Below are 10,266 nucleotides of genomic sequence, written 5' to 3'. Positions count from 1 at the left end.
GAGGCGGTGTCGGCGGGCGGCCTCGGGGCGCGCTGCGACGCGCTGCTGCGCGAGGGCAGCGAGCACACCGCCCTCTTCGCCCTCCGCCCGTGCGCCGACTTGCCCGCGCAGAGCCTCGGCACGGTGGTGGCGAGCTGGTCGCGCGCCCCGCTCGAACCCGGCGCCGAGCCGTCCACCGACGGAGGGGCGGAGGGGTCGGGGACGGAGCCGGCGGCCGCTCTGGCGCCGGAGCGTTCTGCGCGTCTCGCCTCGCCCGCCGCCGCCGCCTTGCCGCTGCCTCCGCGCGAGGCGCTGCCGTTTGCGCCGCCGGCGTCCAGCACCGAGGCGGCGCTTCCGGCGGTGGCGGTGGAGCCGGTCGAGTTTGATCTGGCGCTGACGGTGCCGAGTGAGGGGCGGCTCGGCGCGCTCCTGCAGCTCCAGCTGTCGATCACCAACCGCACGGACGCGCTGCACACGTTCCGCCTATCCTTTTCGGAGAACGAGGCCTTCCTCTTTAGCGGCTTCAAGCTGCAGCAGTTCCAGCTGCCGCCCGGCTTTGGGCACACCGCAAAGTTCAACCTCGTCCCCATCCTGTCTGGCCCGGCGCAGCTGCCGCCGCTCCGGCTCCTATGCACACGCCCGCCACCGTCTGCCGGGCCGCCTCGCGTGCCAAACCCCCTCTGAGGCCGGCCCGTGAATGCCCGCAGGCACCTCGACCAATGCAGAGCTGCTCGACCCAAAGGCGCGCCGCCTTGTCTTTGTGGCCCCGGGTGGCGTCCAGCGCAACGCGTGAGCTCTACTTCCATCAATATTCAGATGTGATGGAGCGATGCGATGCGTGTGTGAAGCACCTTATTGGATTTCAGATTTATCGTGCGCCATTGGACTTGGAGACGGACGTGTATCGTGTTCGTCTCCAATACACGATATCCGGATTGCAAAAAACATCCGGAACCCAACACATGACGTGAGTCTCAGGAAGAGGAGAAAAGGCGGAGAGAAAACAAAACGAGAACACAACGCGCACTCTCTCACATGGACAAGCGATCCTACGACAGCAACTGTGGGGACTACAGAGTGCGGCGTGCGATGCCTTCCTCACGTCTACATCCTCTACACCCTCCCTCAGCTTTGTGTTAGTGCCAGTCAGTGGACAGTGCGCGCCAGTCGCAGTCCCGTGCCTAGTGAGGGATTTGAGGATCACTCGAGCAGTTTTGGACTTTCGAAAGTGAGACATCGTCTTTACTAGCCCGTCGTTAGTCGTGAACGGTGGGGAGCCGTTCGCAGGAGAGCAGGCCGGCCGCCGCCGCTGCCGCACACACACGCACGCTCCGAAGACACACCTCACCTACCACCTCACACATCCTTCCCCGCCGCCGCCACTGCCGCCGCTGCAGGACATTGCATGCACGGAGAGCCGGTGACGGCGTCCATGGCCTCGCAGCCGAGCCTCAAAGGCTGGCAGACCTGGGGCGGCCGGCACGTCTTTCTCTGCGACGGCCGCGTCATGGTTGGACCGGACTGGGGCGTCACCTGCTTTGCTGTCGCGCTGACGACCGTGCTCAGCGTCGCCTTTTGGATCTTTGTCTGCCCGACGCTGGCGGGCGCGCCGCTCGTGACGAGCGTCGGGATGCTGCTGTATGCGCTGACGCTGACGCTGCTCGTGGCGACCGCAACCGCGGACCCGGGCATCCTGCCGCGTGCGCCCTACGTCGACGACGCCGAGTCGCTCGCCAACGCGTCCGCGGAGAGGTTTGTGGAGGCGCGGACGGGTCGGCCACGCGCCCTGCCTGCGCTCTCGCTGCACCTCTCGGAAGCTTCTCGGAACCTCCCCACAGGTGCGTGGCGTGACGATGCCGCTCAAGTGGTGCTCGACGTGCCGCATCTGGAGGCCGCCGCGCGCGTCCCACTGCACCGAGTGCAACGTCTGCGTCGAGCGCTTCGACCACCACTGCCCCTGGACCGGCCAGTGCGTGGGGCTCCGCAACTACCGATACTTCTTCGGCTTTGTGCTGTCCGTCTGCAGCCTCTGCGCGTACACGCTGGTCGTGTCGGCACTCTCCTTCCTGCACGCGCTCGCGGCGGCGCTCACCGACGCGACGAGCGGCGGCGACCGCGTCGGCGTCGCGCTCGACGAGCGGCCAGTGCCTGCCGCCCTCTCCATCGCGACGGCGCTCATCCTGCTCTGCGTGTGCCCGCTGCTGTGCTACCACTGCTCGCTGACGTGCCGCAACGCGACGACGTCGGAGGAGATCAAGGGCACCTTCGCGGACAGAGCCAACCCGTTCGACCAGTCCTGCCCGGCCAACTGCAGGCACGTCTTGTGCAGACCGCTCCCGCCCTCCAGACTGCACCTGCGCTCCGCCGCCGCCGAGGAGCTCGGCGGGCCGATGATCCTGCGCAACGACGGCGGTGGCGGGGAGGGCGGTGGCGGCGTGGAGCTTCCCATGGCGGCCGCCGACGAGGGGCCGCCGCCGCTGCGCACCGCCACCCTCCCCGGATCAGAGGGCAAGCGCCGCCCCGCACGCGAGCAAAGCTCTCCGGACGACGTCCCGGTCTAGCGAGGGGCCTTACGGGTCGGGCGGCCGCCAGCCGCCGAGCTGCGCCCCTCTCTCCTCACTCCTTGCCTTGGTAGCCTCCTCTTCTCGCGAACCCCCATGTCTGCTTAGCGCCGCTTGCGAGGCGCGATTCCTCTGTACCTCCCACCCGTGGCTGATTTTCACATCCCCCCTCAATTTTGCTGGCTAAAAGAAAGGCATGAATTCTGGCACCTCGTCCTCGACGCTCCGCCCTTGGCGCGAACACCGCAGTCATTTTTTTCTCTACACTCTAGCCGGCGGTGTGCTAAAAGAAAAAAGAGCCCGAGTTCGCGTCCTTCCCGGGGGAAGGCGCAAGGAACAAGCAGTGCTTGAAGCAGGGAAGATTCAACGTGCGCGTCGGACGTCGCTTCACCAGGCCATGCTGGAGATCGGCGCTCCGGTGTCGCACGAGCGCGAGGTCTGACGCGTCCCGAGGTGCTCAAAGAGAGCGGTCATCTGATAGTTCAAGCGGCCTGGTACTCCAACAATTTCTTAAGAGTCGCAAGCACCGGTCCAAAAAGAAAAACACCGTGCCGCGTGCTGTCTTACTGAGGCGCTCTCGCTCCTCTGCTCCAGCGCCTACCTCGCTTGTGCGGATAATGCAGGCGGAGGAGTGGCAGCCAGCACGGAACCGTCGGCGCGAGCAGCGCGGAATCGCCACGGTGGCAGCAGCAAGGCCGACTTCGTCCCGCCCGGCGCCGCCTTGCCGCTTCTTCCAGGTCGGCTCGTGCTCCAAGGGTAGCGCATGCCCGTTCTCGCACGAGTGTGGCAGCGGGGCAGCCCAGATCGACACACCCTGCCGCTTCTTCGCCGCTGGCCACTGCGCCAATGGATCCAGGTGTCCATTCCGACACGGGCCGGCGCGTCAGCAGAGTGCGGCCGCCGCAACGCCGCCACCGCTGCAGCGGTCTCAGCAGCCGGAGGAGAGGCAGCAGCCTCACCCCGAGGGTGCTGCGGCGGCGGCCGTGAGTGAGGTTGGACCGCACTCTTCTCCTCCAGAGCTCTCGATTCCTCCCCTGCCCTCCACTCCCCAGCCGTGTGTTGCTCCGCAGCCCTCTCCTCCGCAGCCCTCTCCTCCGCAGCCCTCTCCTCCGCAGCCCCTTGCCGGTGTGGCGGGCGGCCGAGGCCGAGGCCGAGGCCGAGGCCGCGGGCGTGGACGCGTCCCCGACCCGTCCAGGAGGGAGGCTTGCTCGGAGGACGAGGAGGGCGGCCCGGCCGAGGGCGGCGGCGGCGCCGCCCCACCAAAGGCCTCTTCTTACGTGGTTGCCGCCGGCGGCGCCGAGCCGGCGGCGCGGCCCCTCTCGCCAGAGGCGCGCCCTCGACCGGGCGGCGGAGTCGGCCTGGACCCGACGGATGCGGAGGTGCGCGCTTCGCTGGACGTGGCGTGCGGCGTCTGCCTCGAGCAGGTCCGGCGGTGCGTGCCGGCCGGCCTCTTCGGGATCCAGTCGGGGTGCAGCCACACCATCTGCTTGGCATGCATCCGCACGTGGAGGGCGTCCCACACCGTCTCGATGCAGGAGGGCGGCTCGCGCGTGCCCCGAGTGCCTGAACCTTCTCTCTGAACCTCCCCGACCCTTCGCAGGTGGCTCGCTCGTGCCCCGAGTGCCGCGTGCTGTCACACTATGTGGTGCCGTCCGCATTCGTCCCGGAGAGCGCCGAGCGCAAGGCCATGCTCATCGATGGCTACCTCGCTCGGCTCAAGCACCTCCCGTGCAAGCACTTTGCCTTTGGGGAGGGCAAATGCCCCTTCGGCGCCGCCTGCTTCTACTCCCACACCGACCGCGCCGGCCGGCCCGTGGGCCCCGAGCCGGCGAGGAGGGTCCTGGCGGCCAGGGGCGGCGGCCGCGGCAGCGCGCTGGCGCAGTACAGGCTGTCGGACTACTTGTTCGCGCCAGAAGCATCCAGGCAGCAGGACCTGCTGGAGGGCGTCCCCGTGCGCGACTTGCGTCTCGAGGATGCGTGAGCTGCGTTTCGCGTATTGTTTTGAGACATGTACACAGAGGGGCGCGCGGACAGCGCGCCGCCAGGGGCGCCGCAGGCGCCTCAAGCGGTGCGGAGCGCCGCCACAGGCGGCGGACAGCAGGTGCGCGAAATTAAACGCCATTTTCGGTTCCGCGGTTTTGGCACTCGGTCTACCAACTTTGTGGTACAAATCGACTTGCACTTGGTCTGAGCCCTGCGCTGCGTTTGAGCCTCCATTCTGAAAGTGTACGTAGAAGGGAAGGCAGCAGGTCCGGCTTGCGAACTCCGCTGTGCGCCGACAAGCGGATTGGCGCCGAGTAGAGGCCATTTTTTCCTATTAGAAAAGGCTGTCGAGAGCGCAAAATTTTCTTCGCTGCGCGCCCAACCATGGTGGGCACGCAGCGGGCGCCTGCGGCGCCAGATTTTTGAAATGTCTGCCAGTCGCCCAACCTGATCTCAGAATCACTCTTGTCGCCACACAGACGCCACGCGCCGCCGGTCACGACACACGAGACTCTCCACCGAGACTCTCACGGAGCACTTCGACTTGGAGTCACGGAATCACGACACACGCCTCTCGCAGTCGCACCGCACACGAGACACGCCACACACATTGGTGATGGTCTGTGGTCATTGCCGCTCGAGCGAGAAACACACAACTACCAAAACACCCCCGGCGCGGAGACTAGGGGAAGGGCGTAGGGGGGACCCCAACTACCTCTTTATGCGCATTGCCCTCAGCAGATACCGTTGATAGATTGGTCGCGTTCGGCTCCCTCGCGTCGTCTCCTCTTCCACTGACCACAGGCAATCTGCCGCTGCTGTGCCTTCCGTCTCGCAATCAATGACCCAACAGGCCGCGGCGACTTGGGGCATTGGTGGCGGGGTGATGGGCGGGGTGGTGGTGGATGGAGGATACGGCGACAGCGGCGGAGGCGATCGTTGGCCCTGACTGCGCTCCGAGTGAGGACCGGAAGCCTGATCGGGAGCCAGGCTGAGAGCGGGCCGGTCAGAGACCCTCTGTAGCTGCCACCGCCGGCACCACCTGCGATGGGAGACGCAACGTGATGGGAGGCGCATTGTGCGTCATTGAGTTGCAACTGCTGGGGATCGGGCGAGCCTCGTCTCTGCTGCACAAGGGGGTCCTACTCACCAGCCCGGTCTCCCGTCAAAGTCGACGAGAGCGTCCTTTGTGTCCACTGCCGTGACGACGCCAATCGAGCCCGTGGGCGGGGCTTCGAGGCCAAGGGCAGCCAACGCATTGCACTCGGTGCTGCAGAGGCGAACGTGATCGCCCACGGAGATGGACGGCATCCTAACCCGGGACTATGTCTGGTTTGGGTGGTTTGGCGCTCCGTGTGCCGACACACAGAGCTGTTCAAACATCCAGTAAACGCGGGCTCTTTAATCAGTGTACGTACTTTTAGCTTACTGGGAGAAAAGAGAGAGGGGGTTGTGTTCTCTAGGCCCCTAAGGGCCCTACGCGGCGTGAGAGCTCGGAAGCGAGCTTTGCACGGCGATCGAGGATGGCACGGTTCACCCCCTTCACCGAAGCGATGGAGATGCGTTCCGCGTGGTGTGACACAAATGAGAGGCGGGAGTGGGGAGGGTACGCGGTGCGGTCAACGCCCGAGCGTTGAGCCTTGCGCGCAAGGCGGTTGATCTCTCTCTCAGTGTATGTAGCGGTCTTACGAACATACCCGTAGTTAATGACCGCGCAAGATATGAAGGGTGGCTAAGGGCTCTGCCCGCAAGGCGCCCGCGTCGCAGACGCGGTACCATTGACAAATCTGCAATATACCCCCACACGAGCAAATAGCAAAATCCGAATACCGTGCACAAATCCGACGATGTCGGCCGTGGACGGGCCGCAAGCCTTCAGCTGGTGCCAAGACATCCGTAAAATCAGCAGTTCACCCTCGCGCCTCGGGTATGTTCGAAAGAGCTACATACACTGAAACTTGAAGCCAAGAACGTCCGCCAAATCCGTGCTTTCGGAGCTACTGAGGGAAGCCGCTGATCGAGCCCAGCGTGCCCGCGGCCGCCTCCCGCGCAGCAACGCCGCTGGGGACGACACGCTGCGGAATCGGATCGAGCCCATGCACACGGGCAAAGAAGGACGCTGCAGAAGCGGTTGGAGAGGCAGCCGGCGTCTGCCGTCACAACGAGTCCCAGCGCTGGTTGGACATGCGCGCCGGCTCGCCCGAGGACTGCTATCGCGACCCTCCCGTCGTGACGCAGCCTCCGACGAGCTCTGCAACCGAGGAGAGTGAGGGTGCGCCTCCCCTCACTGCTGGCCTGGCTGCGCACCGCCCCACAAAGCACCCCCTCGAGCATCTCTACAAGTACAAGCAAGTGCAAGGCCGACCTTCTCCAAGTCGTCAACGCGCCCGGCGCGGCTCCGGCAAGACTTTACAGTCTTGGAGAACCCTGTCCACGCCTGAGGATTCTGCACTAGCGATTCTGCCACCCAAGACAGGATTCTGTATGCGGAGGCTCGAGAGGGATTCGTGTCCGTTTCTTCTGATTCTCACTCTCCTTTTCCGGTTCTGCCTACTCGATCTGATTCTGCCCGTCCCCTTTCCACGCACTCAGCCTCCGGGCAGGATTCCTCACCCAGCTTCCGTTTCTGCCTAATCGATCTGATTCTGTCCGTCCGATTCTCGCCTTATCAGATTCTGTCGCGCGATTGCGGTTTCTGCCTCCGGATGCCGGAAAGGAATTTTCCGCTCTCCGCCGATTTCTTGGCAACCCGGCGACTCTCGTTTCCTGATTCCTGTTTTTGCCCGTCGAGGGGCGGTAGCCCGGCCGGCCGGCCATCTGGGCATGCTCACTCAACCAATCACGCTCATGTGTACGCGCCGTATCCTCCGCGCCACCCACTTTGCCATCGAAGTGCGCTCCGCGCTCCGCACAGTACAGTCACTTTTGAACGGCGGCTCATCACACGTGCGTCAGAGATCTCATGGGCGGTGGCATGGTGGAGCCAGAGCAGTGCGCGGCCGATCTTAATTCTGGGCAGGCGGTCTCCCATTCCCGCGGGCGCTTGGTGCCGGGGTTTGAACGGCATGCCGGCGTCAGATGCAGCTTGGCGCCGGCCTGCGGCGACCCCGCAAGCGGTCGTTGGTGCTGCTCAGCGATGCTCACAGCGGCACGTCTGCTCTTTTGCTGTGGGGAGTGCTGTCTGATTGGGTCTCCAAGCCCGCGGGCTCGCTGTGAATGCACCCGCCAGCTAGGCAGCTCCGCGGCGGTGTGGGTGTAGAACGGGTAGGCTGCTGTCTCGTGTCTCGGTGCTCGTACTAAGTCAATGGGAGGAGTGCTTCAATTTCTTCTTCTTATACGCCCAGCTCAAAAGCACACACGCATCACGACGCCTAGACAGGCGAGACGCGGCGACAGCCGCGGCGAGCTCGTTTTAGAAGCGAGCCGCTCGCGGCGAGCAGTTTTAGAAAAAGGGAAAAGGGGGAGGGTTAGTTTGAACCCGAGCCGAGCTTCGCTCGGCTCCCCCCCGCGCGGGAGCGCCCCCCCCCCCCTCTCCTCGGGGGGGCGGGCAGAGCCCGCACCACACACTGCGCCTTTGCGGACGCCGGACCGAGGCCTAAGCGCTGAGTGCGCTGACGTGAGGCTGGAGCGCCAGAGAGACCCGCGCCTGAGCATGCTGCCGCGGGCGAAGTTTGAGTGAGCTGTGTGAAGCCCCGCGCACACGCAATATCGGCTCAGGAGTTCGGAGAGTCAGGCCAACATAGGATCCCGCCGAAATGCGTAACTCCGAGGAATCAGGAATCAGGAAGCAGGAATCAGGAATCAGAATCCCGGTCAAAATGTTGGAATCAGGAATCAGGAATCAGGAATCAGGAATCAGAATCCCGGTCAAAATGTGGGCGATCCGACAAATCAGGAATCAGGAATCAGGAATCAAATGGAGCATCAAGAATAGGAAGAGAGACAGGAGAATCGGGAGGGGGAGCAGAATCAGGAATTGGCTCTGGCTGCCCTAGAGAATCGGAAAGGAAGCGGAGGAACCGAGAATGGAGAATCAGGAAGCTGAAAGCGGGGCCAAGATGGGAGAGTCTGGGGAGAGAATCAGAATATCTGAGCAGAAGAGGAACCTGGGAAGGGGAATCTAGTGAGAGGTAGAATAGCAAGAATCCTTGTGTAGTAGAGCAGAATAGGAAGGGCAGAATCCTTAGGCGCGGACAGACTTCTCCATTACTCAGACTTTAGCCTTGGCCACCCTCCTTATACGATCGTATTACGGAGCAGGAGGAGATCCGCTCTCGGTCGGCAACGTGGCAGCTAGTCGAGGGACTCGGTAGTTGTGACCCCCCTGGGTGAGGACAGACAGGTGGAGAGAGAGAGCTTTTGTGGTGTTGGTGTACGCAATAACGGGACAGGGTAGTCGTTCTCTCTAGCTCCCCTTCTAGCTCTTGGCATGTCGCATGAGCTGCGCCCTGTGTCCGACCCCTTTTGCTTTTGCGCAGCAACACCTTAAACTTTTAGGCCCTCCAAATTCGGGTCGGAGCGTACTCGAGACGAAACAAGTATTGCTAAAAATCTCTCTCGAGTAGCGGAGTGGGCCCCGAGTTTGAAAAAGGCGACGGACGCTTGCGTCCAGCTGCTTGCGTCCTAGCCTCCAACAACGCCTCCCCGACGCAGAGGGGCCCCCGGAGGGATGCTCAACCGCTCCACGCCACGCCGCTTGCGGCGGTCCTATTCCCAGCTCGCGGCACTTAACTTATTCTTTTCGAGCCAGTCTGCTTGGCGCACGAAAAATTCTTTTCGATTTCGCGACGCAAGCCGCCCTGAGAACCGCCTTGAACTCCGCCCTCTTTCGTGGCCGCCCTCGCTCTTCACGGGTGCCCGTGTATGCAGCTGGCCGACGGGACGCAGATCGTCCGCTCGCCACGCAGCGACACCGCTATGCAACAGCCAGCGCACCTGCGTCACACGCAGCGGACTGCACAAACGGCCTCGGAGACGGGAACGGCCGAAGAGGCCTCAGAGACCTTGTCCGACCCTGGCGCCTCGGGAGAGCTGCTCGCGTCAAGCCGTCCGATGGGCCTGGGCGGGCACGCCCTGCTGCTGCTCGCGCTCCTCTCTGGCAGCGCGGTCGGCCTCCTCTTCTTTTCGCTGCTCGGGTACGGCGTCGAGGTGTACCGCGCCCTCGCCTCTGTGGACTGGTGGCTGGCGCCCTCGCTCGTGGTGGGCGCGCTCCTCCTGCTCGTCGCGCTGTACGCCCTCGACGCGCGCTATTGGAAGGGCGCCGGCCGCATCGCCGCTTATTTCCCGCTGCTCGCCGCCGCTGCCGGATCGCTCGGCGCCGCCTGCCTGCTCGGCACAAAGCAGTATCCGTACGCGCCGCTGCTGTGCGTCTTCCTCGTGCCGACGCTGGGCGTGTGGCTGCTGCGCCGCGCCGCCCTGCCCGCCGTCCCGCCGCGCGCCTTCTTCGTCGCCCTCTCCGCCCAGCTGCTCCTCCTCGCCGTGGCGGTGAGCAGCTCCGCAACAGCTCCACCAGACGGCACCGCACCGCAGACAGAAACCGCCCCGCAGACGCCACCGCACGGAGACACGCGTCAGCAGACACACGCCGCGCACATGCCCCGCCGAGCACTGCCCTGCGGCCGGACGCGGAGATGCCGACGGGCGCCCCGCAGGTGAGCCTGGCGTTTGCGGCGTGGGTGTTCTGGTCGCCGGCGTGGGGCGTGGAGGAGTGGGAGGAGTGCGAGGCGGGCCCGGCCCCTGAAAC

General features: G+C 64.5%; 4 protein-coding genes across 4 annotated transcripts in view; all 4 read left to right on the top strand.

Moving 5' to 3' along the window:
- Positions 1 to 54: 54 nt before the first annotated feature.
- EMIHUDRAFT_198860 (hypothetical protein) lies at positions 55 to 663 on the top strand (the record flags this gene model as incomplete). The annotated part of the gene is made up of 1 exon (XM_005757618.1): positions 55 to 663. A coding segment is annotated over one exon (609 nt), but the record flags the coding sequence as incomplete, so codon positions are not given.
- A 748-nt stretch (positions 664 to 1,411) lies between these two features.
- EMIHUDRAFT_198859 (hypothetical protein) lies at positions 1,412 to 2,540 on the top strand (the record flags this gene model as incomplete). Its single annotated transcript, XM_005757617.1, has 2 exons — positions 1,412 to 1,735; positions 1,818 to 2,540. 2 exons carry the CDS (start codon positions 1,412 to 1,414, stop codon positions 2,538 to 2,540), a joined length of 1,047 nt encoding a protein of 348 aa, XP_005757674.1.
- Positions 2,541 to 3,157: 617 nt separating this feature from the next.
- EMIHUDRAFT_198858 (hypothetical protein) lies at positions 3,158 to 5,472 on the top strand (the record flags this gene model as incomplete). The annotated part of the gene is made up of 7 exons (XM_005757616.1): positions 3,158 to 3,220; positions 3,296 to 3,532; positions 3,920 to 4,099; positions 4,141 to 4,268; positions 4,428 to 4,517; positions 4,597 to 4,641; positions 5,328 to 5,472. The coding sequence occupies 7 exons, from the start codon at positions 3,158 to 3,160 to the stop codon at positions 5,470 to 5,472; spliced, it is 888 nt and encodes a 295-aa protein (XP_005757673.1).
- Positions 5,473 to 9,327: 3,855 nt separating this feature from the next.
- EMIHUDRAFT_448588 (hypothetical protein) overlaps positions 9,328 to 10,266 on the top strand; it is a 4,414-nt gene continuing 3,475 nt past the window's right edge. The window contains exon 1 of the mRNA XM_005757615.1: positions 9,328 to 9,914. Coding sequence (XP_005757672.1) covers positions 9,387 to 9,914 — 528 coding nt within the window. The 5' untranslated portion in view covers positions 9,328 to 9,386. The remainder of the gene's footprint in view (positions 9,915 to 10,266) is intronic.

Source organism: Emiliania huxleyi (assembly GCF_000372725.1).
Source record: "Emiliania huxleyi CCMP1516 unplaced genomic scaffold EMIHUscaffold_9, whole genome shotgun sequence".
Lineage (NCBI taxonomy): Eukaryota > Haptophyta > Isochrysidales > Noelaerhabdaceae > Emiliania > Emiliania huxleyi.
This window is presented reverse-complemented; position numbering and strand designations above follow the sequence as displayed.